The 27,466-nt window shown below is 40.8% G+C and overlaps 1 protein-coding gene across 2 annotated transcripts in view; it reads right to left on the bottom strand.

Moving 5' to 3' along the window:
• The window catches only part of galt (galactose-1-phosphate uridylyltransferase), a 63,905-nt gene extending 36,523 nt beyond the window's left edge, over positions 1 to 27,382 (bottom strand). Inside the window, exons 1-5 of one of the 2 annotated variants that reach the window (XM_072573292.1) lie at positions 27,242 to 27,382; positions 16,044 to 16,213; positions 11,103 to 11,178; positions 7,904 to 7,952; positions 518 to 647 (exon numbers count right to left, since the gene is read on the bottom strand). In XM_072573292.1, the coding sequence (XP_072429393.1) occupies positions 518 to 647; positions 7,904 to 7,952; positions 11,103 to 11,178; positions 16,044 to 16,213; positions 27,242 to 27,323 (507 nt within the window). In that variant the 5' untranslated portion in view covers positions 27,324 to 27,382. Of the gene's footprint in view, positions 1 to 517; positions 648 to 7,903; positions 7,953 to 11,102; positions 11,179 to 16,043; positions 16,214 to 21,683; positions 21,948 to 27,241 lie in introns of those variants that run through there. The other variant, XM_072573293.1, reaches the window with a different exon arrangement.
• Positions 27,383 to 27,466: the final 84 nt, after the last annotated feature.

The raw sequence follows: 27,466 nt of genomic DNA, 5'->3' as shown, positions 1-27,466 counted from the left end.
CTTCTTACACCTGAATCCCATTTAGAGAATCAAACAGGTCCCTTTTAAAGCCAGTTTTTTCCTTCATTAACTTTGAAGGTACTATGTACTTTCCAACTGAAAAGAGTCAGATTTTGCATTGGTCACTTTCTTTGTACTCTCAGATCTGATATTTTCAACAGGATGGAGACACTGGCCACCATCACCAACAACTTCAATATAGTATATTTTGCATAGAAAATATCATGGCCGCTTTACAAGAATGCTACCAAAATAGAATTGACACCAAGCTATATAAAAAGACTTGGTCTCATAGGTAGGCTTTAAGGAGTTCTTAAAAGAAGGAAAAGGTAGAGAAGTTTCAGAAGGGATTTCTGAACCTCTGGAACAAGAATTCTGCCAGGAGAAAACAGCAATGAAACAAAGATGGAGAAATAAGTTAAAATAGATGCATATAATTCTGGAATGCTAAGAATACAGAATGAAATTGCTGCATCCACTTTAAAGGTAAAATTAATGGCTCTCAGTCTCTCATTACCTGCACCCATTGATATGTGGATCCGAGTTCTACCATCAGTTCCACCCATTTGTCAATCACAGCTCTGATTTCTGGAATGGACATCAATGGCAGGGTGATATCAGAATGAGGATGGAAGCACATGACCTTACTGAAACAGAATATGCAACTGAGTACAATATACAAAGTTAGAAATGAAGAACTGTATCAAGCCTATAACATTGAATAAGTAATTACCACAAAGAAATATTCCATTACAAGGCCTGAAACTGCTTTCTGTAGTATAACGGGATAATTTTGTTAATTAAGGAGGAGTTAAATTTCTGCAAGAGTTAACATTCATGTTACAGTGATCTTGCCACAGTCTGGTGATGTTACACAGTCTGTGGGTGGATACAATTAATTCTACACCAGCTTTCATATGGAATAGATAAATTCTGTACAACTCCCATGAGTCCTGGCAATTAGGCCCATTATATACTTGTACTTATTTCTCTCTTGAGAAATGGTGGTTCATAACATGTGATTTTTGCTTGAAAACTTGAGTTCTAAAGTGAACAGAAACATGTACAGCTTTAAGCTTGATTTGTAGTTCTAAGAGAATTAAGAAAGGAGACAGCACAACCATATAAAAGACCTGGATGTTTCTTGCACTTAGAGCTGCATTTTTTGTTTTTTGGCTGTTTGCCATGAGGCATTGTGAGTTTTATCACTGTGTCTTACCAAATTTGCATCATTAACTATCCACCCTGCGACAAAGGCATTCCCCTCAGAGCAAAGTACAATCTTATCACTTGCCATTCCTGGAACAACTCAGTATTTACTGGAGATCCCGAGCTAGCATCATCTTTAAAAAGGTTCCGTGCACTCGGACAAGCACTGTCAATCCACTGTAACCCTGCATTATTCTTAATATTTTTGTGAATATGACAGACAAGGGGAAATTGTGCCAGCCTGGTCCAAGGTTGCTGTCATGCAGTCTCAGCCACTTGGAGGAATGCACAGCAATGCAGGGAGAAAGTCAAAGACTTTCACCACTCCAACAGCATAAATGTCACCATCTTGTCTTTGAAACCTCACATTTACTCTATCTATGCTACTTTATCCACCTCCCATTAAGGATCGTGTGCTAGCACTCTCACCATTGCCTGAAACATCTTCCCTACTCACTCTCACCCATCCCAACACAAAATGTCACAAACCTTGCATACCACTGCACCTACTCATTCATTTGGGACACCTTCCCACCTGTACCACCAGTAATACTCGTCTTGCCTACTTGCATCCTCCATAATAGCTGCCTCGCTCTCTCTCTCTCACTTCAGTTGGAATGTAGTCCAGAATAGGCCAAAAGAGTAAAGACAGGTGATCAGCTCCAAAATATTAGATGGAAAACATCCTGTTTTTGACAGTCCAGAGTGGCTGACTGACCATATCCAAGCTCCTGGTATCAGAACTTGCCCTTGTCTTACTGTGCTGGTACCTTCTGAGTGAAGGTTATCTTCCTGACTTGACGGAGGCCCCTTGACAACTATGACAAGCTTCCTGGCTTTGTGTCAGCAGAAAACAATACAGCAAGATAGCTGGTATCTCTGGCTGAGGACAAAGCTCAAAAAGGCAAGGTAATGCAAGGCAGGGATGCTCTAAGTATCCAGGTAGTGAATGAGCACTATGACAGAAAGTAAACAGGCCAGAAATGCAGCCTGGTCCAGTTCATGAGCTGGTTGTGTAAACCTGAACAGGAGCATTATAGTGATTTTTCTGGTGCAATCAAGCTGAGCTGGCCCTGGGATGCTGCTACTTGGGGGCCAATATGGAGATCCTTTGGAGTAAACAGCAAGCTGAAGTCACAAGGTACATGTTCTGACTTCCGCCTCAAGAATTTTCAGTGTCTAGCATGATTGTCATGTTCAATAAAAAACTATATATTAAATGAGGTAATTACATTGTTATTCAGGAACTAGCTATTATCATCCTTGATTGTAAACTCACTACTACTCAGCAAGAGACTCACTAATTGCTTGGCAAAAGTATAAAAGATGTGGTGACATGCTCCCAATGTTGCAAAATGTCTTCTCTGATTCGAATACAAATTTCACCGGAGCCCATGGCGTTCATACTCTTATAAGATTCGGTTGATAATTTCAGTTTCATTTTAGAGTTTTGACTTGTAACTGCTACAGATTTGAATGAAACTTATGTGCATACATTTAAATGAAGCCTTTTTAAAAATCATCTGAAAACAAAAATAGTGCCAAGATTTAAAAGTAAGAATGCAAGAGAAAAAAAATCACTGCTGTCGCCCTATGACACAGAGACAGGTGGGAACAAATGTTCTTTTAGAAAGAAAGAGGGAACTATTCAGAAAGTCAGTGAGTGTGCAGGTTTCTTTCAAGAGAGGAGGGTCATTCAAAAAGAAAAGGCCTGCAGGATCTGCAGTGTAATTCAGCAACCTTCAAAACAGTCCGAGCAGAAGAAAAGTAGCTTTGAAGTTAATAAGGGAAAACTCCAGAAGCAAAGGGCCTTAGGTGGCAGAGAAGGCGGCTTTTAAATGGATGAGTTTAAGGAACACATGCTAAGAGTGAGTGAGTGGTGTTGATGGTTTGTTTAAGGGTCTCTGGAAGAGACAGGAAGTAAATGAATGTTCAGACACTATCACCATTCCTACATATGTCCTGGCACATACAAAGCGGTGATGATGGAGCAGAGGGTTTTAGTCAGCCTTAGGAGTTCTTACCACTGACTTGAACCCCAGAAAGTCTTATAGCATCAGGTCAAATATGGGCAAGAAATCTGGTAAATACTACAGACCACCCTCCCTCCCCTGATGAATCAGTACTCCTCCATGTTGAACAGCATTGAAGAATATACTGGAAGTAAAACCTGCAAATGGAAACTACACAATAAGGAAGTAGAGGCAGAAACAGCACAATTTGAGATACCAAGTGTAGAAGATAAGGATTATATTGGGTTGGGGGGGCTGTATAGACACAAAAAGACAAAAGTCATTCAAAGCCCAAGTTGCAATTGGAGAAATCAATAATTAATTTTTATTTCCCAGAATACTTAGTTATGGGAATAGCTGAATCATGCTAACCATGATAGTAACATGTGGTGGGGATACTACTTTCCACATACCTACTGGGGAGCTTTCAACAAATAATTGGATACATGTACAATGGAACTGCTCACTGCTTGAACCAAGGACAACTTAATCTAACAGTGAACCATTAATCCATTGATTTGTGATGCTTTCCTCAGCAATACACAAGTGGTACAAGAAGGAATGAGCAACTAATTTATTACGTCATGTTTCAAGTTACAATATTCACATGGATTTATGTGCAGCTTGTCATACTGCTATCATGCTTGGCTACAACTGGACAGACACACTTCAACATTGACACTGAGGGTGGTCGCATGCCAAAGTGTCCTACTGGTAATGTCAGCAACACCAGGAATGTTAACAGGACAATGTTGGAATATGCTCACAGAGTAACAAACATACCACAATTGTGACAAGAACAATGGTACACAATGTCTTCCACTGTACAGCTGGACTAAGGAACCATAGTGTCCTTCCTGTGCTGTGAGCCAAGTAGATACACAACCTATACTTTCAGGGCAATATCAAACATGGAAGATGATCCTAGTCCATCTACACACATATTTGAATTCCAGTTTGTTAGGTTCTACCACCTAGTGGTTGTATCTATTTATACAAGCATACTGTGTAACTAGTTAAAGGAAAGAATCAATTGTCCCCATGCCTATACTACTTTTGTGACATAATGATACACTGTCACCCTGTACCTAGATATGCCACGTAGGTTGATTCCATTACAGCCTTCCCAACTTCCATCATACAGTCAATGATGTGTTAAATTCACTTCTTCTGTCTCATATATCAAACATTTACATTACTAAAGAGGCTACATCTATCTAAATTAGTACTTAAACTATTTCCTCATAGGAAGTATGGACGATGTGTGTAGAAGCCCATGTGCATGAGGAAGCTGCTGCCATGGTTTCAAATCATATCGCCAATGGGTGCATACAGTCGAAGCTGAACACCAAGCCAATTCTAGACTCAGAGACATTCTCACCACTACCAGGTAAGATGATCATTTGATAGTAAAAGGTAAACTCACTATAGACCAGCAGGATCATAGGGCAGCTCTCTCAGTAGAGAGCGAGTGAGTCTGCTGGTGGTGGTTTAACCTTAAGGTCATTACATCTTAGGCAAAGAGCAAGTTCAAGAAGGTGGGACATTCATGCTGACATTAGCTGGCATGGGAATGGAACTCATGCTGTTGGCATCACAAACTAGTCATCCAGTCAACTGAGCTTTCTGACCCTTACTTAGCTTATTTGGTGGTTTAGTACTTGCACCTATCAGAACAATTCAAAAGAATAACAATTCGGGCAGAAAGCCAACATAATATCCTATATGAGAGGAGTACTGATAGGTTGGCTAGAGGACACTAATTGGTAGAGGTATTGCCATGGTAAACCTACTAATGCTAATTGACAGTAAACAGCAAGGCTGTGTTCAGATTTTAAACGAGGCTCGTAGTGTGTTAGACTTGCATGTACTGCAAGATCTAACATTCACAGGACGGTGTTCTCTGCAGATAAAATAAGTTTTCCTGTTTCACCTTTACAAAATAAAAGATTTTTTTCTTTGTCACGGTAATCACTGACCAGAGTCAGCCTGTCTGATTTAAAACAAAGTCTGAGGAGCTCTTGTGATGCAGCGATAGGGTCTCTACCGGTAGCTCTGGTGGCAGCTGTTCAAGCCATAACAGCTCGAGTTGATTAGAAAATATCTATAAACAAAGCCTGGCTATTAACTGTCTATTTGTATTAATGCATATTCACCATCACGCTGCCTTGGCCAATAAAAGACCATATGGCAATCAATCAGCTTTGTTCTCTCATGCAGCATACATGTTAGTGGTCCCCTGAGTTGGTACACTTGCAAAATTCCTGATGACAACAAGATGAAAATGACAAAATATGCCTTTTTTCAGCCGTATCAGGTAAGAGTAGAATAAGTTGTCTGAGGAATTCAAGCTTAGAGGAAGGTAATGTGGTCAACTGTGAGAAATTATGCAATAGTTCCATCAAATATTACTTGTGACTTTAGTTAAGCCTGTTACAAAACTGTCAAAAGGGAATATGCTTTGTAAAAAGGAAACAGGAAGTTGCCAGAAACATTGGACAACATATATAGAACAAAGGGAAAAGACTAGTCAAACTTGGGTTGAAGGAAGAGAATTTTAAAGATGGAGCAATTATGGCATTTTTGAAAATATAATCATACAATTCTGTCAAGACAGCGAACAACATGTTGATCCATCAATGCTGTTTCACACCATGATGTCCAGACAATTCTTCCTTCAACTGACCTCCCCACAATACCATGTCACACCCATCTGGTGTAAGGCAGGAGGAGGTATAATGCTGGAGGAGAGTGAACCATTTATTGTAAGCTAGTGTGAAGAAAGAAAGAAAGAAAAAAGAAAGAAAGAAAGCTTAAACTAAACTGGGGAGAAAACTGGACGAAGATTCAGCAGGATTTACAAGCATAATACCAAAGCAAAGAGAGTACAAGTATCAGGACAAAGATGCTCTTTTCTCAAAACAAAAGCTGAGAGGTGACCTAATAGATGTTTTCAAAATTAGAGGAATTTGATCAGGTAGACGTAAAAACATTTTTCTATTTTTTAGGGGCTTGTGGGAGTGGTAATCAAAAGGTTTCTCCAAGGTGGTAATTCAGCAAGACTTTCCAACAGCACCTTCGATATCCATGACTGCTAACAACTAGAAGTTCTAACAAGAAGAACAAGGGCAGCAGATGCATAGAAATACCAGCACTTGCAAGTTCCCATCAAAGCCATGCATCATCCAGATTTGAAATGATATCACTCTTCCTTCACAGCCATTGAACCCAAACAATGGAGCTTCCTTTCTAACTGCACTACAGGCGTCTTCCACTTGAATATCTGCAGCATTTCAAGGAGGCAACTCACCACCATGTTCTCCAGGGACATTAAGGATGGTCAATAAATGTTGGCCAAGCCAGAAACATCTGCATTTAACAAACAAATAAAAATAAAAAAATCTGATAGTCTTTAAAAAAAAATCCAACAAGGAATTCAGAAGAAATGCTCTCAAAGTGGTGAGAATACAGAACGTGCTACCACATCAAGTGATCAAGGCAAAGAAAACTAGAAAAAATATATAAGTCAGAAAAGAACAGAAGATATTATTATGGTGAGATAAAAATAATACGCTGGGTGAGAGATTACATGTAGCTTAAACACTGACAAATATCCTGTTGGGCCAAATTGGTTCTTTCGATGCTGTAAGTTCTATTTAAATCAACAAGATCAGAAGGAATTAAGTTAGATTGAAATGGTTTTCCCTTAAACTCACGGTTTGAAAATGTTAATCCTCATTACTGAGTGATTATGGGTGTTTTACAATTCAGTAATTGCAACTAGGTCGTGCTGTGCCAAACTTATAGACCACTCAAAACATGAAGCAGGCAGCCTCAGACCATAACGTTAGACAAATTGTAAGTGTACAGTGAAAATGACCTGCGTAAGATAGCTAGGTTGACTACCGGATTTTAAAAACAGACAAAAATGGATTCACAAAGCTACACAATGAAACACAAAGAACAGAATAAAGAACTCCTACAGAACTCAACCTATTAAACTAGACTTAATTATGCTTTTCCGAATATACACAACAGTCCCAATAAGCAAAGTCCCTTTAAAAGCCAGTATAAATGGAACTGGTTGACGGGCAGAGAGCAAGAGAGAGAGCGAGAGAGAAAGAGAGCGCCAGAGAGACACAGCGCGCTCCAGAGAGACACAGAAGAGCGCCAGAGAGAGCGACACAGAGATTCTACACACCTCCCTGAAAACTGCTCAGCTCAGGTCACGAGAGCACTGACCACTCCTCTCTCTTTATACAGGTCTCTCGTAAAGCACTTTGGCCTGAAGTCTCATTGGTTTACATATACACAAAAGGCTTCTAAAAATCCTTTTCATCTCTGCACCAAACAAGACTGATCGGAGTCTGGCTAGTTTCTTGCCCCTCTGGAGAAAAAAAAATTCAAGGACAGAGTCTCCTTGAGCCAAAGAACAGCTTTTAGACAAAAAGTGACTAGGTTTGTGACAGCAATCAAGTTGGTTGTCACCTGTATTACAGACAGATGTTTCTGGACAATTCATTGTCATGCTCTTCCTCTAGTACATGAAAACATAATCACATGCTTTAAAAGGAACTAAACCAACACTCACAATAAAAGCATGAATTTTACATTGATTCAAACATTAGTTTTATATATTCACAATATTTCCACTATATAGATCCTCACAATAAGATAATTACCAATCTCCTCTAGCAGCCTTGCTCTGAAACAATGGGTGTTTACTGGGACCTAGGGAGTTAAAAGAAAGAACATTAAAAAAAAAAGGTAGAATGCAAGGAGAGCATTTTATTCAGTATCGTGTTTCGGGTTCTTTTACATTATTATGATTAAAAAAAAGTATGTTGTACATTGTTTAAAATGGAACTTTCATTGTAACATTGTCAGCATATTTAACTCAGGAATGAAGGCAACTGCAGAATTAATTGAAGAAAGAAATATTCACAACAACATGCATCATATAGTGAAACCATGCGCTTGGATGGATATAAAAGATCTTATTTCAAGGAAGAGTAAAGATGTTAGTTTCCAATATTTGTTTCTGAACCAACATTGCTAAAACTAATCAAATGTTCATTATCATAATGCTTTCTGACCTTGCTACATGCAATTTATATTATCATAGTAACTATACTTCAAAAAGGTAGTTAAATTAGTTGTCAAGTACATTTGGACACATGAGGTCAGGAAAAATGTGATATAAATGAAAGTTCTCCCTTTCTCTCTCAAACTCTTACTGCCCTCTTTTCCAATTATCTCTTAAAGATATTCAACCAGAATCAGAGCTCTCAAGCAATTATAACTTCAATCATTTTTAGAAAGGATGTTAGCAATGAGAATCGGAGGTTTTAAAAGGAGACTTTGATATGAGGACCTCAGAGAGAGTTTAGATTTAAGACCCAATGGATAATGTAGGAATATATTACAGTACAACCCAGAACGAGGTCCTTCGGCCCACTACGTCGGTGTGAACCATGATGCCATCCTAAACTAATCCCACCTGCCTGTACATGATCCGTATCCCTCTACTCCCTGCCTGTTCATTTGTCTGTCTAAATGCCTTGTAAACTTTGCTGAAGTATCTGCTTCTACCACCTCCCTTGGCAGCGTGTTCCAGACACCTATGTGTAGAAACATTTCCTCACACAACTCCTTCAAAAAACTTTTCCTTCTCACTTTAAACCCCCAAATATTTGACATTTCAATCCCGGGGAGAAGGCTCCAACCACCCACTCTATCCATTCCCCTCAAATTTATATATTTCTATCACATCATCCCTCAGCCTCCGATGAAAACAATCCAAGTTTATTCCCCTTATAGCTAATATATTGCAATCGTGGCATGCCATATGCCTTCTTTACCACCTTATCCACTTGGGTTGTCCAGGGAGCCATGGACTTCCACCTGATGATCCCTCTGTATATCAATACTCTTAAGTGTCCAACCATTTACTATATGCTTTCCTTTTGCATTTGACCTCATAAAATGCATCATTTTTCCAAAATAACCTCTATCTGCCATTTCTCCACCCAACTTTCCAACTGATCTATTTCCTGCAGCATCCTTTGATAACCTTTCACACTATTCACAACTCCACCAATTTTCAGTCATCTGCAAACTTACTAATCAGCTGACTGACATTTTCATCCAAACCATTCATGTAAAAGTCAATTTGTTTAGATTATTTTAAAAGGTTCAATTTATAGGGTTGACGATTACACAGGCAACAGTGTTGAGGGGCTAAAAATCATGCTGCAGTTCGAAATACCGTAATATTAGTAGAAGCCAATTTGATCACTCAACTTAACTCGCGTAAAGAAGAAAAACACAATGAACTAGGGTAAAAGGTAAATATCAGATGGAAGCAAGAGAAACAAGAATGAATTACTGGTAATAAATTTTCTTTATACATAGCGGCACAAATGTTTAACATGACAAAGATTTGTTGAAATCCTGCAAAATGACACTGTTCAACATCATGGCCTGGAATAATGGCACATTTTCTTATATTCTGAATATGTAAGTGTCTTGACCTTTCCTGTCAAATTCTTCAGTTTCCCTGCCATTTACTCTCATATGTAATGAGCCTCAGCAACATTAACAAATTTCTCAAAGAATTAAAGATATATGCAGCTAATATATCTCACTTTTATTCAGATATAATGACACAATTAAAATAATTAACTTTTGCATGTACAGTGAACAAAGTGTGATAAGTAGTGAGTGAGCGAGTGAGTGAGTGAGTGAGCGAGCGAGCAAATGAATGAATCAATCAATCAAAATGTGCTCTTGTAAACCAAGTGGGCTTAGTAGAGTTATGAATGAATGAATGAACAGAAATGCAATATAGTAAACAAAGAGTGATGAGTAGAATTACCAGTGTGAATGAATGATTGCAAATTCGCTTTTAAGTGGGTTAACGTAAACATGCAGTTTCCTTTGCAAGAGGTTTATAATGCGAGATAATAGGGTCAACATTTACACAACATTGACTTTTACACAAGTATGTACAGTATATATGTTACAAACAACAGAGGTCCCAGCACTAGCCAGTGTGGAATATAACTGGTCACAGACCTCTAGTCAGAAAAATACCCCTGCACAACTACTCTCTGTCTTCTAAGACCAAACCAATTCTGTATCCAACTTGTCAACTCATCATGGAGCCCAAGTGACTTAATCTTCTGGACCAGCCTATCGTGAAGGGCATTGTCTAATGCTTTAGGAAAATCCATTTTGACAACATCCACTGCCCTACCTTCAGTCACCTTTATTACGTCCTCAAAAGACTCAATCAAGAGAGAGCACACCTCCCCTGCCTAAGACCATAAGTACTATCCCTAATAAGTCAATTTTGCTCTATACAGGAGTAAATCCTATCCCTTAGAATCTTCTCCAATAACTTCCCCACCAACAGCTTACCAACCTCTTATGGAATAGTGGATTGATTGATTAAAAGGTTGATTTACTGTCACGTGTACCAAAGATTGACGGCTTGACTCAGTGCTTCCTGTAATTTTGAAACTAGATATTGAGTATTAGTCACCAAGATTGGTACATCAGAGAACTGCTGCAAAAAGCCTGACAATTGGGGCTGAAAGAGAGTGACTGAGGTTAGGAAGAAGAATGGCACCAAAACTTGGGTTCCTCATCTGCAAATATGAAATGCCTGGTCGTGGCAGAGCATGGCTTTCCTTACCTAGCACCATGATGAACATGAACACCATGGTTCGGTCTTAAACTGAATCAAGATTCCTGATTATTGTTGAAAAAAAGTTGTGATTACTATAATAACATAGGAAGATTTTTTGAAAACATAATTTATGCTGCAGGTGAGAAGTGTTGTTTCGGATTAATTGGTTAACATGAAGTTTGAAGTACCTGGGTCTGGAGCATCAGGTTGCAGGCTTGGAAAATCATTATCAAACACGTACGTACTTTCATACTCTGGGTTCACCTGCAAAATGTAAAATAAAACAAAGGAACATTTTCTGACAAAACTATGACAAGAACCATTCAAATAGTCAACTTTATAATAAATGTTTCCTTTAGCAGATCAAATACAAAAAAAACAATGTGATCTAAAGTAGCAATGACACCAAACATCATGAAATATCTACCTGTAGGATCAAGAATGGTAGCAGTTACTGGAATTAAAATAATTTTCATTTCTGAGTTCTAAGGAAGGTTCACTGGACCCGAAACGTTAACTCTGATTTCTCTCCACACAGATATAGTCAGAGTCATGGAGCTGCACAGCATGGAAACAGATCCTTTGGTCCAACTCATCCATGCCAACCAGATATCCCAAATTACTTTAGTCCCATTTGTCAGCATTTGGCCCATACCCCTTTAAACCCTTCCTATTCATATACCCATCCAGATGCCTTTTAAATGCCGTAATTGTTCGAAAAACAGAAGTTGCTGGAAAAGCTCAGCAGTCTGGCAGCATCTGTGAACAGAAATCAGAGTTGATGCTTTGGGTCCAATGACCCTTCCTCAGACCTGATAGCAGCTAGGAAAATGTCAATTTATATGCAAACGATAGGCTGGGGGTGAGGAGGTAAGGAGTAAACAGAAGGGTGGTGATACAGCCTAAAGAGAGAGAGAGAACATTCGCTGCTCACTATGTGGTCTCCTCGACACTGGGGAAACAAAGTGGAGACATCTACGTTCTGCCTGCAAAAAAGACCTTGTGCTTCCAGGTGCCTGCCATTTTAACACACCACCCTGTTCGCTGGCCAACATCTCTGTCTCAGGCCTACTGCAGTTTACCAGTGAATCTCAGCAGAAGCTAGGAGAACACCACCTCATTTTCCACTTCAGGATCCTGCAGCCCTCCAGACTCAATGTCAAATTCAATTATTTTAGGCCTTGAACTCTCATGTCCTAGCCCCTACACCAGGCCTTGTTATCACATAATCTGCCATTACACACTACCTACTGTCAGCTACAAATAGTCACCATTAATAGCTAATCACTCTCCTCTCCAGATTGTTATCCACCCCTTTGCCAGTCCAACTATTCTTCTGTTTTTGGATTCTATCCCCACCTACTGGTTACTCCTTACCCTGACCCTACACTATCTTCTGCATCTAAACCGATATTGTTCTAGCTACCATCATTTCTGAGGAAAGGTCACCAGATCTGAAACATTAACTGATTGCTCTTCACAGATGCTGCCAGACTTCCTGAGCTTTTCCAGCAACTTCTGTATTTATTTCTGATTTACAACATCTACAGTTCTTTCGGTTTTTAGTTTGTAATTGTACCAGCCTCCACTACTTCCTCTTGCAGCTAGTTCCATACACACACCATCCTCTGCGTGAAAAGTTTGCCCCATAGAGCCCTTTTAACTTTCCCCTCCCACTCAGGGCAGCACGGTGGCTCAATGATTAGCACTGCTGCCTCACAACACCAGGGACCCAGGTTCGATTCCGGCCCCAGGTGACTGTCTGTGTGGAGTATGCACATTCTCCCCCTATCTGTGCTCCAGTTTCCTACCACAGTTCAAAGATATGCAGGTTATATGAATTAGATAAAAACCAGATTCTGGATTAGTGGTGCTGGAAGAGCACAGCAGTTCAGGCAGCATCCGAGCAGCAGCAAAATCGATGTTTCGGGCAAAAGCCCTTCATCAGGAATAAAGGCAGAGAGCCTGAAGCGTGGAGAGATAAGCTAGAGGAGGGTGGGGGTGGGGAGAAAGTAGAATGGAGTACAATAGGTGAGTGGGGGAGGGGATGAAGGTGATAGGTCAGGGAGGAGGATGGAGTGGATAGGTGGAAAAGAAGATAGGCAGGTAGGACAAGTAATGGGGACAGTGCTGAGCTGGAAGTTTGGAACTAGGGTGAGGTGGGGGAAGGGGAAATGAGGAAACCACATTGATGCCCTGGGGTTGAAGTGTTCCGAGGCGGAAGATGAGGCGATCTTCCGCCGGGCGTCTGGTGGTGAGGGAGCGGCGGTGAAGGAGGATCAGGACCTCCATGTCCTCGGCAGAGTGGGAGGGGGAGTTGAAATGCTGGGCCACGGGGCGGTGTGGTTGATTGGTGCGGGTGACCCAGAGATATTCCCTAAAGCGCTCTGCTAGGAGTTGGACATGCTAAATTTCCCAGTGTTCAGGGATATCAAGGTTAGGTGCATTAGTCAGGGGAAATGTAGTGTAATAGGTCTGGCTGGAATACTCTTTGGAGGGTCAGGGTGGGCATGTTGGGCTGAAGGACCTGCTTCCACACTGTAGGAATTCTCATTCTAATTCACTTCCCTCTACCTTTGAGCTCCACTATACAAGGGAGCTATTTATACCAATCATGATTTTATAAACTTCTACCTCAGCTTCTGATGCTCCAATGGAGATAGCACAGCTATTCAGCCTCTCCCTTTAGCTCAAATCCTGGCAACATCTTTCGAAATCTTTTCTGAACCATTTCAAGTTTTACACCATTTGCCTATACTAGGGAGACCAAAATTAAGGGCAGTATTCCAAAAGTGGCCTAACCAATGTCCTGTACAGCTACAACATGTCCACCCTTCTCTTATACTTGATGCACTGACGAATAAAGGCAAGCATATCAAACGCCTTCTTCACTATCCTGTCTAATTGTGACTCCACTTTCAAGAAATTATGAACCTGCACTCCAAGGTTTCTTTGTTCAGCAACAGTTCCCAGGACCTTAATAATTATGTGTATGAGTCCTTCCCTGAAATGCTTTCCGAAAATGCAGCCCCTCATATTTATCTAAGTGAGCCCCATCTGCCAATCCTCAGCCTATTTGCTCATCTGATCGAGGTCCTGTTGTACTCTGAGGTAGCCTTCTTCGCTGTCCATTAGACCTCCAGCTTTGGTGTCATCTGCAAGCTTACTAGCTAGACTTCCTATATTCACACCCAAATCATTTAAATGATGAAAAGCAGTGGACCCACCACCAATCCATGTGGCACACCACTTGGTCACAGCCCTTCAGTCTGAAAAGCAACTCTCCACCACCACACTCTGTCTTCAACCTTTGAGCGAGTTCTGTACCCAAGCAGCTGTATTCCATGAGATCTAACCTTGCTAACCAGTCCACCATGGAGAACCTTGTGAAACGCATTACTGAAGTCTATATAGATTGTGTCCATCACTTTGCCTTCATCACTCCTCTTCATTACTTCTTCAAAAATTTCAATTAAGTTTGTGAGACATGATTGCTCATGCACAAAACCAAGTTAATTATCCCTAATCAGTCCTTACCTTTCCTAATACATGTAAATCCTACCCCTCAGTAACCTCTCCAACATCTTGATGCTGCAAGAGCTGCTGAGCTTTTCCAGCAATTTTTTTTGTATCTGATTTCCAGCACACTCAGTTTTTTGTTTTTTAATTTTCAATTCTGAATCAGGTTTGCACCTATGAAACAAATACTTTGTGCTAATACATTTGCATGGTTTTACAATCATGGTGGTGTGTACTTTTTATTATTTTATTCAACTGGATAGAAACACTCAGCATCCTTATGTCAACTTTCTTATTGTTAACTTGTATGTCAATGGAGACAACTTTTATTCATTCAGAAACCACTTGTCTAGACAGAAAGATCTGAGCCAATAGCTTTGTCAGAAGGAAACCATGAAGCAGCTTTTCCATTAGGCTTGGAACTAAAGCTAAATGTGAGGCAGAGAATAGAAACACCTTTTTTTGGCATCAGCAATAATAGCTCTGCTGATTGTAATTCAAAATGTTGAACAGCAGATGTAGAGCAGCAGGGCACACAGAGATAATTCAACATTAGAACGAGAACCCCAACTTGGCAAACATTATAAAAATATGTTGAGTACCATGGTTTGATTGAATTAAACTAAAATAAAGAACTGTGGATGCTGGAGATCAGAAACATAACCAGAAATTGCTGGCAAAATTCTGGCAGAGTCTGTGAGAAGAAAGCAGATTTAAAGTTTGGAATCCGATGAAGACAATATGGTAATGATGAGTCACTGGATTCGGTTGCAGGTTCATAGCTCCTTGAAAGTGGAGTCACAGGTAGATAGGATAGTGAAGAAGGAGTTTGGTATGCTTTCCTTTATTGGTCAAAGTAATGATTACAGGTGTTGGGAGGTCAAGTTGCAGCTGTACAAGACATTGGTTAGGCCACTGTTGGAATATGGCATGCAATTCTGGTCTCCTTCCTATCGGAAAGGTATTGTGAAACTTGAAAGGGTTCAGAAAAGATTTACAAGAATGTTGCCAGTGTTGGAGTATTTGAGCTACAGGGAGAGGTTGAACAGGCTGGGGCTATTTTCCCTGGAGCGTCGGAGGCTGAGGGGTGACCTTATAAAGGTTTACAAAATTATGAGGGGCATGGATTGGGTAAATAGGCAAAGTCTTTTCCCTGGGGTTGGGGAGTCCAGAACTAGAGGGCATGGGTTTAGGGTGAAAGATATAAAAGAGACCTAAGGGGCAACTTTTTCACGCAGAGTGTGGTGAGTGTCTGGAATGAGCTGCCAGAGGATGTAGTAGAGGCTGGTACAATTGCAACATTTAAAAGGCAGTTGAATGGGTATATGAATAGGAAGGATTTGTAAGGATATGGGCTGGGTGCTGGCAGGTGGGACTAGATTGGGTTGGGATATCTGGTCGGCATGGACAGGTTGGACCGAAGGGTCTGTTTGCATGCTGTGTACCTCTCTATGACTCTATGAATAGTTAGCTTTGTTTTCTCTCCACAGGCGCTGCCAGACCTGAGTTTCAGCAGCAATATGTTTTTGTTTTGGTTAAATTAAGTTTGTTAACTATGAACACAGATTCTAATATTGTAAACTTGTTATGAAAGGCAGTCCAAACATTACCTCTCCATTCGCCCTCGTTGCTCCAGGACAGAGAGGGTTAGTTGGATCATGTCGTGTAATGTTCACCTCTGTTGGTTTCTCAAGCTGTCCTTTCCAAGGACGTTTCATCCGATGAGCAGAGACCAGGATCCACTCATCGCGGAGAGGGTTATAGCGGATATGCTGGTGTTCTAGATTTAGAAATAAATTGAAAACAACGGTGAGAATTAACTTTCTCCTTATTGACTATTCATTATTGCATGATCAGTGCTTCTTTAGTTAGGCAATAATTTTATTTTTAATACCAGCTCCATTTTTACAATTTCACTAGTAGTCATTATGGAAAATTTAGTCTGGGTAGTATTATTATATTCCCCAAAATTACAGTTTATTAAAATATTACCAATTTACTAATTATTACTCAGGCAGATTTCACAAGGTCAACACTGGAAAGGATGACTAGGATAGAGAGAAGTTAGTATGATTAAAGCCCAGTGAGTCTGTTGGGTTGAATGTCACTGAGAAAGTAGGATGAGCCAGTTGGCATTGTTGCTCAAAAGATAACAGTGAAAAAAACCCACAAAGGACCTTTGAAAGAGAGACAAACAAAGAGCATACGGGCTTATGCAAGAGGAAGGAAAGACTAGGAAAATGTTGGGGGTAAAGTTCCCAAGAAAGGAGAGAAAGGAGGCATGAGAAGTAGAGAGGCCGAGGAGGGGTTAAGAGAAAAGCAGAGATAACAGAAGTGATGGACTCAGGCTAGAGTGACAGCCAAAACACACAGCAAGTAGACACAGGGAAATGCCAGTAAAACAGGTTAGGTTGCAAATTATATCCTGGTAAATAACTGAATGAAAACAGACACTTGTAAAAAGCCCAATAGTTAAAGTCAGGAGGTCCCATGGCAGGATGGTTGGGTTTAGTCCGTTTACAGCATTGATACAAACAGAATTTTTCATATTTGGGTGTCATTGGCTAGGCTTGCACTTATTGCCCAACCCTAAATGCCCTTAATGTTAAGGAGGGAGTTATAGAATTTGATCCAGCCATAGTGAAGGAAAAGAGATATACTTGCAAGTTATGATGGTGTGTGGCTTGGATTGGAAAGGAACCTGCAGTTTGTGCTAAAACAAACAAATCAGCAATGATCTGACTGAGTGGCACAGCAGGCTTGAAGGATCAAATGGCATATTTCTGCTCATGATTCATTCATTTGTATATTGTTCCATGCACCTGCTGTACTTTTCCTAATGGGTGGTAAAGATTGTTGGTTTGGAAATCACAATAGGGAGCCTTGGTGAGTTCCAGAAAGCACCTTGTCGAGGAAGTGAATGTTGAAGGTGGTTGATGGTGCATCAAATCAAGGCAATGTTGTGTCCTGAATGGTGTCAAGCTTCTTGAATTTTATTGGAGCTGCACCCATCCAAGCAAATGGGGAGTATTTCAACATATTCTGACTAGCAGATAAGCACTGAGTAGATGAGACAGGAGTTACTTGATAAAGGAGTCCTAGCCTCTGAACCTGCTTTTACAGAGACCATATTTATGCGACTCACACAATTAAGCTTTTGACCAATGGTTATAGGGTCATAGAGAGGCACAGCACAGAAACATGACCCTTCAGTCCAACACATGCTGACCAGATATCCTAAATTAATTTTGTCCCATTTGCTTGTACTTGGCCCAGATCCCTCTAAACCTTTATATACCCATTCAAATGCCTTTTAAATGTTGTAATTGTACTATCTCTCACCACTCCCTCTGGCAGCTCATTTCTTAAATGCACCACTCTCTGTGTGAAAAGTTGCACTGTAGTTCCTTTTGAATCTTTCCTTTTCACATTCAATCTATGCCTTCTAGTTTGGACATGCCCACCCCGGGGTAAAGACCTTGTCTATTTACCTATCCATGCCCCTCATGATTTTATAAAACCTCTATAAGATCACCCCCCCTCAGCTTTCGACACTCCAGGGAAAATAGCCCCAACCTATTCAGCCTCTCCCTATAGCTCAAATCCTCCACCCCGGCAACATCCTTGTAAATCTTTTCTGAATGCTTTCAAGTTTCATAACATCCTTTCTACAGCAGGGAGACCAGAACTGCAGACAGTATTCCAAAATTGGCCAAACCAATGCCCTGTACAGCCACAATATGCCCTCCCAACTCCTATACTCAATGCACTGACCAGAAAAGGAGAGCATACCAAACATCATCTTCACTATCCTATCTACTTCAACTCCACTTTCAAGTAACTATGAACCTGCACTCCCAGGTCTCATTGTTCAGCAACACTCCCCAGGAACTTACCATGAACTAAGTCCTGCCCTGATTTGCCTTTTCAAAATGCAACACTTCACATTTATCTAAACCAAACCGCATCTGCCACTACTCGGCCCATTGGCCAATCTGATCAAGAACCTGTTGTACTCTGAGGTAACCTTCTTCTCTGTCCACTACACCACTAACCATATCTCTTATGTTCATATCCAAATAGTTTATATAAATGAAAAAAAAAGCAGTAGACCCAGCACCAATCCTTGTTGCACACCATTGGTCACAGGCCTCCAGTCTAAAAATTAAACCTGCAGCACCACCGTCTGTCTTCTACCTTTCAGCCAATTCTGTATCCAAATGGTTAGTTCTTCCTGTACTCCTTGCTCACCAGTCTGCCATGCGGAACCTTGTTGAAGTCCATATAGATCACATCCACTGCTCTGCCCTCATCAATCCTCTTTGTTAGTTCTTCAAAACACTCAATCAAGTTAGTGAGACACAATTTCCCATACACAAAATCATGCTGACTATTCCTAATCAGTCCTTGCCTTTCCAAATACATGTAAATCCTGCCTCTCAGAATCTACTTCAACCACTTACCACCACTGACATCAATTCTGTAGATTCCTAGCTTTTCCTTACTACCTTTCATAAATAATGGCACCACATTAGCCAACCTTGAGTGTTCCAGCACTTCACCTGTGGTTATTGATGATACAAATACCTCAGCAAAGGGTCCAGCAATCACTTCCCCAGCTTCCTGCAAAGTGCTAGGGTAGACCTGATCAAGTTCTGCAGATTTATTCACCATTATGCATTTTAAAGACGCCCAGCATCACCCCCTCTGTAATATGGACATTTTTCAGGATGTGAACCTGAAAATGTGTTGCTGGAAAAGCGCAGCAGGTCAGGCAGCATCCAAGGAGCAGGGGAAATCGACGTTTTGGGCATGAGCCCTTCTTCAGGATATAACTATTTATTTCCCCATGTTCTGTACCTTCCATATCCTTCTCCACAGTAAACACCAATGCAAACACTTGTTTGGTTTCTCTCCCATCTCCTGCAGTTTCACACATAGGCAGCCTTGCTCATCTTTAAGGTGCCCTATTCTGTCCCTAGTCCCTTTTTTGTATTTATAAAATCCCTTTGAATTCTCCTTTACCCTATTTGCCAAAGCTATCTCATGTCTCCTTTTTGCCTTCCTGATTTCCCTCTTAAGTATACTCCTACTGCTTTTATACTCTAAGGATTCACTTGATCTCTGCTGTGTATACATGACATATGGTTCTTTTTTTTCTTAACCAAAGCCTCAATTTTTCTAGTCATCCAGCATTCCCTACACCTACTAGCTTTGCCCTTCACATTAACAAGAGCATATTGTCTCTGAACTTCTTGTTATCTAATTTTTGAAGGCTTCTCATTTTCCAGCCGTCCTTTTACCTGCAAATAACTACAATATGCTGATAGTTGGGGATTGTTACCCACATTCGGACAAGAGTATGAAGAGTGAGCGATTCTAGGTATCTTTCTGGTATCATTTTCATCAAAATAAGGCAGATGATGCAGAGAGTTGAATAAGAGGGAGAATCATGATGGCAGGCTTGGAATTTACCATAAAATCTAAGAAAAGTAACAGAGAAATTAACCTTGTTTCAGGAGAATGGAATTTACCCTGTGACGTGGAGAATTAGGATGAAAACCTAATGGGATAGACAATTCCTAATGAAGGGCTTTTGCCCGAAACGTCGATTTCGAAGCTACTTGGATGCTGCCTGAACTGCTGTGCTCTTCCAGCACCACTAATCCAGAATCTGGTTTCCAGCATCTGCAGTCATTGTTTTTACCTTATAAGTTCAACTGGGCCAAGTTACTCTTAGTCATACAGAATGTGAGAGAGAAGTAAATTATAAAAAGGTAAAGTATGTAACATGTCACATTTCAAATGTATTAACAGACTGACACAAATGAACTAGGATATGGTGGAAGGGACACATGGCATGGGGGATGGGACATGGATACATTCTTGCCATTCCTGAGCCCCATTGTGTAATACAATCACATAGCAAGCACTTGCTAAATGTTTCTTCCAGCATATTCATTACTATACGAGTAAAACAGTGGAAGTATTTGATGTTACATATTGATGGGTTTATTTTGATACTTCACATTACAAACATCAGTATTTTTAGATTTCCCCCCAGTTCACCATCTTTTAAAAACGACGAGATGGTATAGAGAGGGAGGGGAAGCAAAAAAAAACATGTCAGTACATTTCTAATTCCTAGAATCTAAACAAATGTAAAACATCTCGTCTCACTGACAAAGCTAATTCAAAGCTCAGTTAAATATTTATACAGGGGTCAGTCACATGTATCGAGGAATAAAATAAATAAATTCATTAGAACAATAAATAAATAAACAGATGGTTCATTCAGTGACCCACAACAAGGTCAGAACCACATGTTGACATTAATAGCCCTTAAAAAGTATTAAATCTTTCCTTCAGGAATCAAGATCTTTGTGAAATAGCAACTTTGCCAGTATGTACTTTTGGGAGTGTACTGGGGAGATTGAATGTGGGAATAAAAGATACAATATATAGCAGTTTGTTACTATCGCCCATGATTAAACATCAGAAAGTTACAAATTATACAATGTCCACAAATTGCTATCAAAGTAATAGTAAAGCTAATGGCACTCATTGTTATGCTCAAATGCCAGATAATTTTAAGTGACGACAGTAGTCTGATTCATAGAGAAACTCGAAATCTGCTATCCAATACTCGGTAAACAAGGCATCTACCTGACTATTAAGCATGTCCGTTCACAAAGGCAAACTCGCTGTAAAAATTCAGTGATATCTATTTCAGTCCACAACCCCTTTCAAATGAAGTGATACTACCAAATAAGGTTTTAAGCGTTGAAAATTAACTTAAAAATGTGGGGTATCGTTCTCTCAGGTTTCGAATACATCTTTATCAGTTATCTTTCCTTCCCAGTCCATTCTTTTTTTATCCTAATTTGAGATCGAGTTCATCCTTTCTGAATTGACACACTTTTCACTTTTTATTTAATCATTCTTTCACTGATTAAAGGAGATACTTTCTTCAACCTCAGTCCCAGGCTGCCAACCTCCAGAAACTTGCCACACACAAAAATATTAAAAACCTAGGCGTGACCGAAGTGAGTGTATACACTTTGTTGCAGCAACGTGCGTTCCAGAAAACAGAAGTTCCAACTGAGTATATTGAATAGGATTCAGCACACGCAAAGCAACCAAACCCTCCCCCGCAAAAAAAAATCACAGTTGAAATAATGTCTTTCTGTAACATCAACAAGGACAACATCAGTTTTCGAGTAAAATTCGTAATTTTTTGTGCAAATTACCATTGGGTTCGAAGGTCTGCTTGCTGGTGACCTGCGGTTCCATCCTGAGTCCTATACTCTCGATCACTGACCCCTCCCCTGCAAATTATCTGGAAGTCAGTTCCTGGGAAGATCATTATCGTCTGCTATCTCAAACGCCTGCTCCATTGCAAACAATAGTAACAATTGCCTACAAAACTATGCAAAAGAACTCGTCTGCGTTGAATTATAGACTATTTAAACTCACTTTCCAGGATGATTTATTTTCCCCAACCTAATAATCAGGCCAACCATAACTAAACCCTATAACGTTCATATTCCTTCACTTCACCCCGCCTTTTCCCCAGCCCTCTTCAAGTACGCAGATCACTAAAATTGACATGTCGCAAATTTATATTTTTAAAAAAGCTAATGGGGTGTTAGTGTCCGTAAATTGAGAACTGAAAAACAAAAGATTGAAAGCTTTTTTTTCTCCATGCACTACAGCTGAACAAAGGCTCGGTTTGACCACACCAGGAGACTCACATCTTAGTTTTTATAGACCTCGGAAGCATGTCGTGCAGATTCACCAGAGCTCCAAAGATTTGGATTACAATGAAAGATAAGGTTACTTGATTGTGGTTTTCTAAGACTATAAAAGAATATAGTGGGATAAATAGGACACTTTTCAGGTAACAACGGAGCGTTCAGGAGATAAATTAGGTGGGTGAAGTCACAAAATAGCTACCACGGGGTCGATATTGTTCCCCTCCCTAGCCTGGGGGAAACAAATTGTATCACTACATCATGTAAATCAAAAAAAATGTACAGTATTTCATTTATGTTCCACAGCCCCAAGATCCCTCAAACTATTTTACAGTCAATTAAATGTTTTTGAAATGTTGTTACTGTTGTAATGTAAGAAACATTTCAACATGTAGCCAAACCTACCTTTGTCTGACCTTGATCTGAAATTGATAACGCTAGAGAATTAGAGACATTATTAGAAACATTAAGTTTACTTTGTCCACACAAAGCTTTACATATAATCTAGCAGAATATTTACATGGTGAAGTTAATTGTCAAAACATTTTGTATATTGAGAACGTCCAGTGGTGAATGGTGGTCAATTAAACAACTCACTGGAGGAGGGGAGCAGCACAGTAGCTCAGTGGTTAGCACTACTACCTCAGCACCAGGGACCCAGGTTTGATTCTACCCTTGGACACCTGTCTGTGTGGAATTTGCACATTCTCCCCGTTTTTGCGTGGGTTTCCTCCAAATGTTCTGATTTCCTCCCACAGACCAAAGATGTACAGGTTAGTTGGAATGGCCATGTTAAATTGCCCATAGTGTCCAGGGATGTGTAGGCTATGTGGATTAGCCATGAGATATCCAGAGTTACAGGGATTGGGTGGGTCTGATTGGGATAATCTTTGGAGAGTTGGTGTGGACCAAGTGGCATGAATGGCCCCTGCTCCACACTGTTGAAATTTTATAATTCTGCACAAGCATCCCCATCCTCAATGATGGAAGAGCCCAGAACATCAATGCACAAGGTAAGGCTGAAGCATTCGTAGCAAACTTCAGCCAGAAGCGGTTGATCCATTTTGGCCACCTCCAGTGGTCCCCAGTATTACAGACGCCAGTCTTCAACCAACTTGATTCACTCCAAGTAATATCAAGAAACAGTTGGAAGCACTGAATACTATAAAGACTGTGTGACCTGACAGCATTCCAGCAATAGTACTGAAGACTTGTGCTCCAGAATTTGCTGCTCCCTTAGCCAAGCTGTTCCAATACAGTTACAACACTGGCATTTACCCAACAGTATGGAAAATTGCCCAGGTATATTCTGTACATAAAAAGCACGACAAATCCAACCCAGCCAATCTACTCAGTCTACTCTCGATCATTAGTAAAATGAAGGAAGTTGTCATCAACAGTGTTATCAAGCAGTACCTGGTCAGCGATGCCCAGTTTTGGTTTTGCCACGGCCACTCAGCACCCGACCTCATGACAGTCTTGGTTCAAACATGGACAAAAGAACTTAATTCCAGAGATGAAGTGAGAGTGACAGCCCTTGATATCAAGACTGCACTCAACTGAGTTTGGCATCAAGGAGCCCGAGCAAAATTGGAATCAGTTGGTATCAGAGGGCACTCTCTGCCAGTTAGTCATACCTGGCACATAGGAGGATGGTTGTAGTTGTTGGATGTCAGTCATCTCAGCTCCAGAACATTTCTGCAGGAGTTCCTCAGTACAGTGTCCTATGGCTAACCATCTTCAATTATTTCATCAGTGCCCTTTCCATCCTAAGGTCAGAAGTGGGTAATCTTTGCCAATGATTGCACAATGTTCAGCACTATTTGCAATATCTCAGATACTGAAGCTGTCCTTGTTCAAATGCATCAAGATCTGGACAATATCCAGATTTGGGCTGACACGAGGCAAAAACATTCGGGCCACACAAATGCCAGGCAATGACCATCACCAGTAAGAGACAATCTAACCACTGCCCCCTGACACTCAATTGTCATACAATCACTGAATTCCCCCACAATTTACATCCTAGGAGTTACCATTGATCAAAGACTCAACTAGACTTGCTACATAAACTCACTAAACATATTGGCTACAGGAGTAGGTCAGAGACTAGGAGTAGTGTAGCGAGTAACTTGCCACATGAGTCCCCAATGTCTGTTCATCATCTACAAGGCACAAGTCAGGAACGTGTTGGAATACGTCCCACTTTTCTGGATGATTGCAGCTCCAACAACAGTCGAAGCATGACAGCGTTTGGGACAAAGCAGCTTGCTTGACTGGCACCATGTCCACTCCCTCCACTACCAATGCTGAGTAGCAGCAGTGTGTACTATCTACAAGATAGTAGAAATTCACCAAAGATCCTCAGACAGCACCTTCCAAACCCATGACCATTTCTATCTAGAAGGACAAGGTGAGCAGATAAAATGGGAATACCACCACCTGCAGGTTCCTTTCCAAGCCACTCACCATTCTGACTTGGAAATATATTGTTGTTCCTTCACTGTCATCGAGCCAAAATCCTGGAATTCCTTCCCCAATGGCATTGTGAGTCAACCCACAGCAGATAGACTGCAGTGGTTCAAGAAGGAAGTTCACCACCAACTTTTCAAGAGCAACTAGTAATGGGCAATAAATGTTGGCCCACATCTCACAAAACAATTTTTAAAAAATCAGTTCTAGACAGTTTTTGTTCACTCCAAGAATTCTGTATTTCTCCATACTTTTCATTCTCTTGAATGCATTGCAAACTATAAATAGAAAAGTCCAAGAATCACTGCAAACGAAACACTTAAGAATGAATTTCCTTTTTAAAGCATTATTGTTGAATATAATATCTCCAATAACATACTCTGGGTCCTGAACAAGTTCTCCCAGATTCTTGCACATCAGACCCACATTGCCAAACATTTGTGGGATAGTGTGTGGGTAGTGAAGTACAGTGAAAAGTGTTGTCTTACGTGCTTTACAGGCAGATCGTACTATACAAGCCCATCAGGGTAACAACCAAGCGCAGGATACAAAGTTACAGCTGCTGAGAAGATGCAGAGAGAGAGAGATCAGTATTAACATGAAAGAGTGTAATTTACATAAATGATTTTGATGCCAGCATAAGAGGTACAGTTAGTAAGTTTGCAGATGACACCAAAATTGGAGGTGTAGTGGACAGCGAAGATTACAACAGGATCTTGACCAGATAGGCCAATGGGCTGAGAAGTGGCAGATGGAGTTTAATTCAGATAAATGTGAGGTACTGCATTTTGGGAAAGCAAACTTAGCAGGACTTATACACTTAACGGTAAGGTCCTAGGGAGTATTGCTGAATAAAGAGACCTTGGAGTGCAGGTTCTTAGCTCCTTGAAAGTGGAGTCGCAGGTAGATATGATAGTGAAGAAGGCGTTTGGTATACTTTCCTTTATTGGTCAGAGTATTGAGTACAGGAGCTTGGGAAGTCATGTTGCGGCGGTACAGGACATTGGTTAGGCCACTGTTGGAATACTGCGTGCAATTCTGGTCTCCTTCCTATCGAAAAGGTATTAGATTAGATTAGATTAGATTACTTACAGTGTGGAAACAGGCCCTTCGGCCCAACAAGTTCACACCGACCCGCCGAAGCGCAACCCACCCACACCCCTACATTTACCCCTTACCTAACACTACGGGCAATTTTGCATGGTCAATTCACCTGACTTGCACATCTTTGGACTGTGGGAGGAAACCGGAGCACCCGGAGGAAACCCACGCAGACACGGGGAGAACGTGCAAACTCCACACAGTCAGTCGCCTGAGGCGGGAATTGAACCCGGGTCTCTGGCGCTGTGAGGCAGCAGTGAAACTTGAAAGGGTTCAGAAAAGATTTACAAGGATGTTGCCAGGGTTAGAGGATTTGAGCTATAGGGAGAGGTTGAACAGGCTAGGGCTGTTTCCCTGGAGCATCGGAGGCTGAGGGGTGACCTTATAAAGGTTTACAAAATTATGAGGGGCATGGATTGGATAAATAGGCAAAGTCTTTTCCCTGGGGTTGGGGAGTCCAGAACTAGAGGGCATAGGTTTAGGGTGAGAGGGGAAAGATATAAAAGAGACCTAAGGGGCAACTTTTTCACGCAGAGGGTGGTACGTGTCTGGAATGAGCTGCCAGAGGATGTAGTAGAGGCTGGTACAATTGCAACATTTAAGAGGCAGTTGAATGGGTATATGAATAGGAAGGATTTGTAAGGATATGGGCCGGGTACTGGCCGGTGGGACTAGATTGGGTTGGGATATCTGGTCGGCATGAACGAGTTGGACCGAAGGGTCTGTTTCCATGCTGTACATCTCTATGACTCTAGGACTATTCATAAGTCTGATAAAAGCGGGGAATAAGGTGTTTTTTGAATCTGTTCATACCTGTACACAAACGTGTACCTTATGATGATAATTCAACTTCACGAACTTCGTGCCTTCTGTGATGAAAGACGCGGGATGGGGGGAACAAAGTTTTAACGGTGTACTGGAGAAAGTTGACATGTTTGCAAGGACCATTCTAACATCAATGGTTATGAATGTTACATATTAGTAGACTACAATAAACAATATACAGTCAGCAGAACAAGTGTATTCCTGAGGTATTTTACATTCACTTGTTAAGTTTTGGCTTTTAATATTTCTAATCAATCTTTGTTTGTACTATGACGCACATTTCATAATAGGTGGGATCTAAACTCGGTGCTCTTGTCCCCTAGCTTATCTCTCCACGCTTCAGGATCTCTGCCTTTATTCCTGATGAAGGGCTTTTGCCCGAAACGTCGATTTTCCTGCTCCTCAGATGCTGCCTGAACTGCTGTGCTCTTCCAGCACCACTAATCCAAGCTCTTGTCCCAGACACGACCACAGCATCACAAGAGTCTAATAAAGAGTGTGTATGCTTGTAAAGGAGTTTGACACAAGGTTGAGGTTTTTCAAGAAAGACAAACATATGTTGCCAATACTCAGCACGTATGGAGAGAGATCAAGAGAGATAACGCCTCGGCTCATCACAAACTTAACCTTGTTTCTCTCTATAGATGCTGCCTAACCTGAACAGTCTCTCACCAACACCTGTTTCAGGTTTCCAGCATCTGCAGAATTTTGTTTCTGTGTTGAGATAAGTGGGCTCATGGGATAGGATGCAGACGGTAAGCTAATAAATTAAAATGTAGTCGTTCACTTAGCAGTTTGTCAGAAGTCGATGCATGTTTTGAAGCGGATGATCAACAAGCGTTCCATGAACTTCGGAACATCCTTCAGTCGGCCATCTCCAC

This window comes from Chiloscyllium punctatum, chromosome 1 (assembly GCF_047496795.1).
Source record: "Chiloscyllium punctatum isolate Juve2018m chromosome 1, sChiPun1.3, whole genome shotgun sequence".
Taxonomy (NCBI): Eukaryota; Metazoa; Chordata; class Chondrichthyes; order Orectolobiformes; family Hemiscylliidae; genus Chiloscyllium; species Chiloscyllium punctatum.
The sequence above is the reverse complement of the archived record's forward strand: the minus strand, read 5'-3'. Positions and strand labels throughout refer to the sequence as shown.